The 710-nt window shown below is 34.6% G+C and overlaps 1 protein-coding gene across 1 annotated transcript in view; it reads right to left on the reverse strand.

The window, feature by feature from the left end:
• LOC119590723 (protein croquemort-like) overlaps nucleotides 1–710 on the reverse strand; it is a 15083-nt gene that overhangs the window by 3534 nt on the left and 10839 nt on the right. The window contains exons 5-6 of the mRNA XM_037939411.1: nucleotides 442–567; nucleotides 105–185 (exon numbers count right to left, since the gene is read on the reverse strand). Of these exons, the coding sequence (XP_037795339.1) occupies nucleotides 105–185; nucleotides 442–567 (207 nt within the window). The remainder of the gene's footprint in view (nucleotides 1–104; nucleotides 186–441; nucleotides 568–710) is intronic.

Raw genomic sequence — 710 nt, forward strand, 5'->3', positions numbered from 1 at the left:
CAAGAGAGCAAGAGATGGGAGAGAGCGAAACTACAAGTTATAGATAAATAAATATACCAAAATATATTTCAAGGTAAGCAAAAAACCCTCATTTTAATACATACACCATAAAACCAAGCAAATTTATCGTAGCTGGTAAACTCTGAAAATGGTGGGTGTTCTTTCAGCCAATCCAGCACAGGATCCTGTCAAGGATCAGGTGAGGTTAATCAATGACAAATGCAATAATGACTGATACCAATGATAAAAATTTAAGAAAGCGATAATGGTGGTATTGATAATGAAGAAGTGATAACAGACAAAAATAGTTTTACTGAGGATGATAATTATATCAATGGTTACCACTACTACTTGCAACAATAATAACATACAGATATACAAGAACCATGAACCATAAGTAAAATAGTGATATAAAAAAGTGTTAAAGTTCCACAACAATACCTCATAACCAGTAAAAAGGATTTGCTCAGCAGTGGTGGTGATAATGGCTTTTTCCTTGACAGCATTAAATATGCCATTCAGCATACCAAGGAGAAATCCACTAGCGTGTACATTCCATGCTGCTGCCTGGAACAAAAAAATTTGCGACTTTTAGCTTTAGGGACAAAGGATAGATGAAATACCCAACTTGATAAGTTACAAAACTTTGTAAAGACAACCAAAATAGGAAAGGTTCATAACATTGTGCTATAAAGCTAATGCCACCAGGG

The sequence above is a fragment of the Penaeus monodon genome, chromosome 27 (assembly GCF_015228065.2).
Source record: "Penaeus monodon isolate SGIC_2016 chromosome 27, NSTDA_Pmon_1, whole genome shotgun sequence".
NCBI classification, from domain to species: Eukaryota; Metazoa; Arthropoda; class Malacostraca; order Decapoda; family Penaeidae; genus Penaeus; species Penaeus monodon.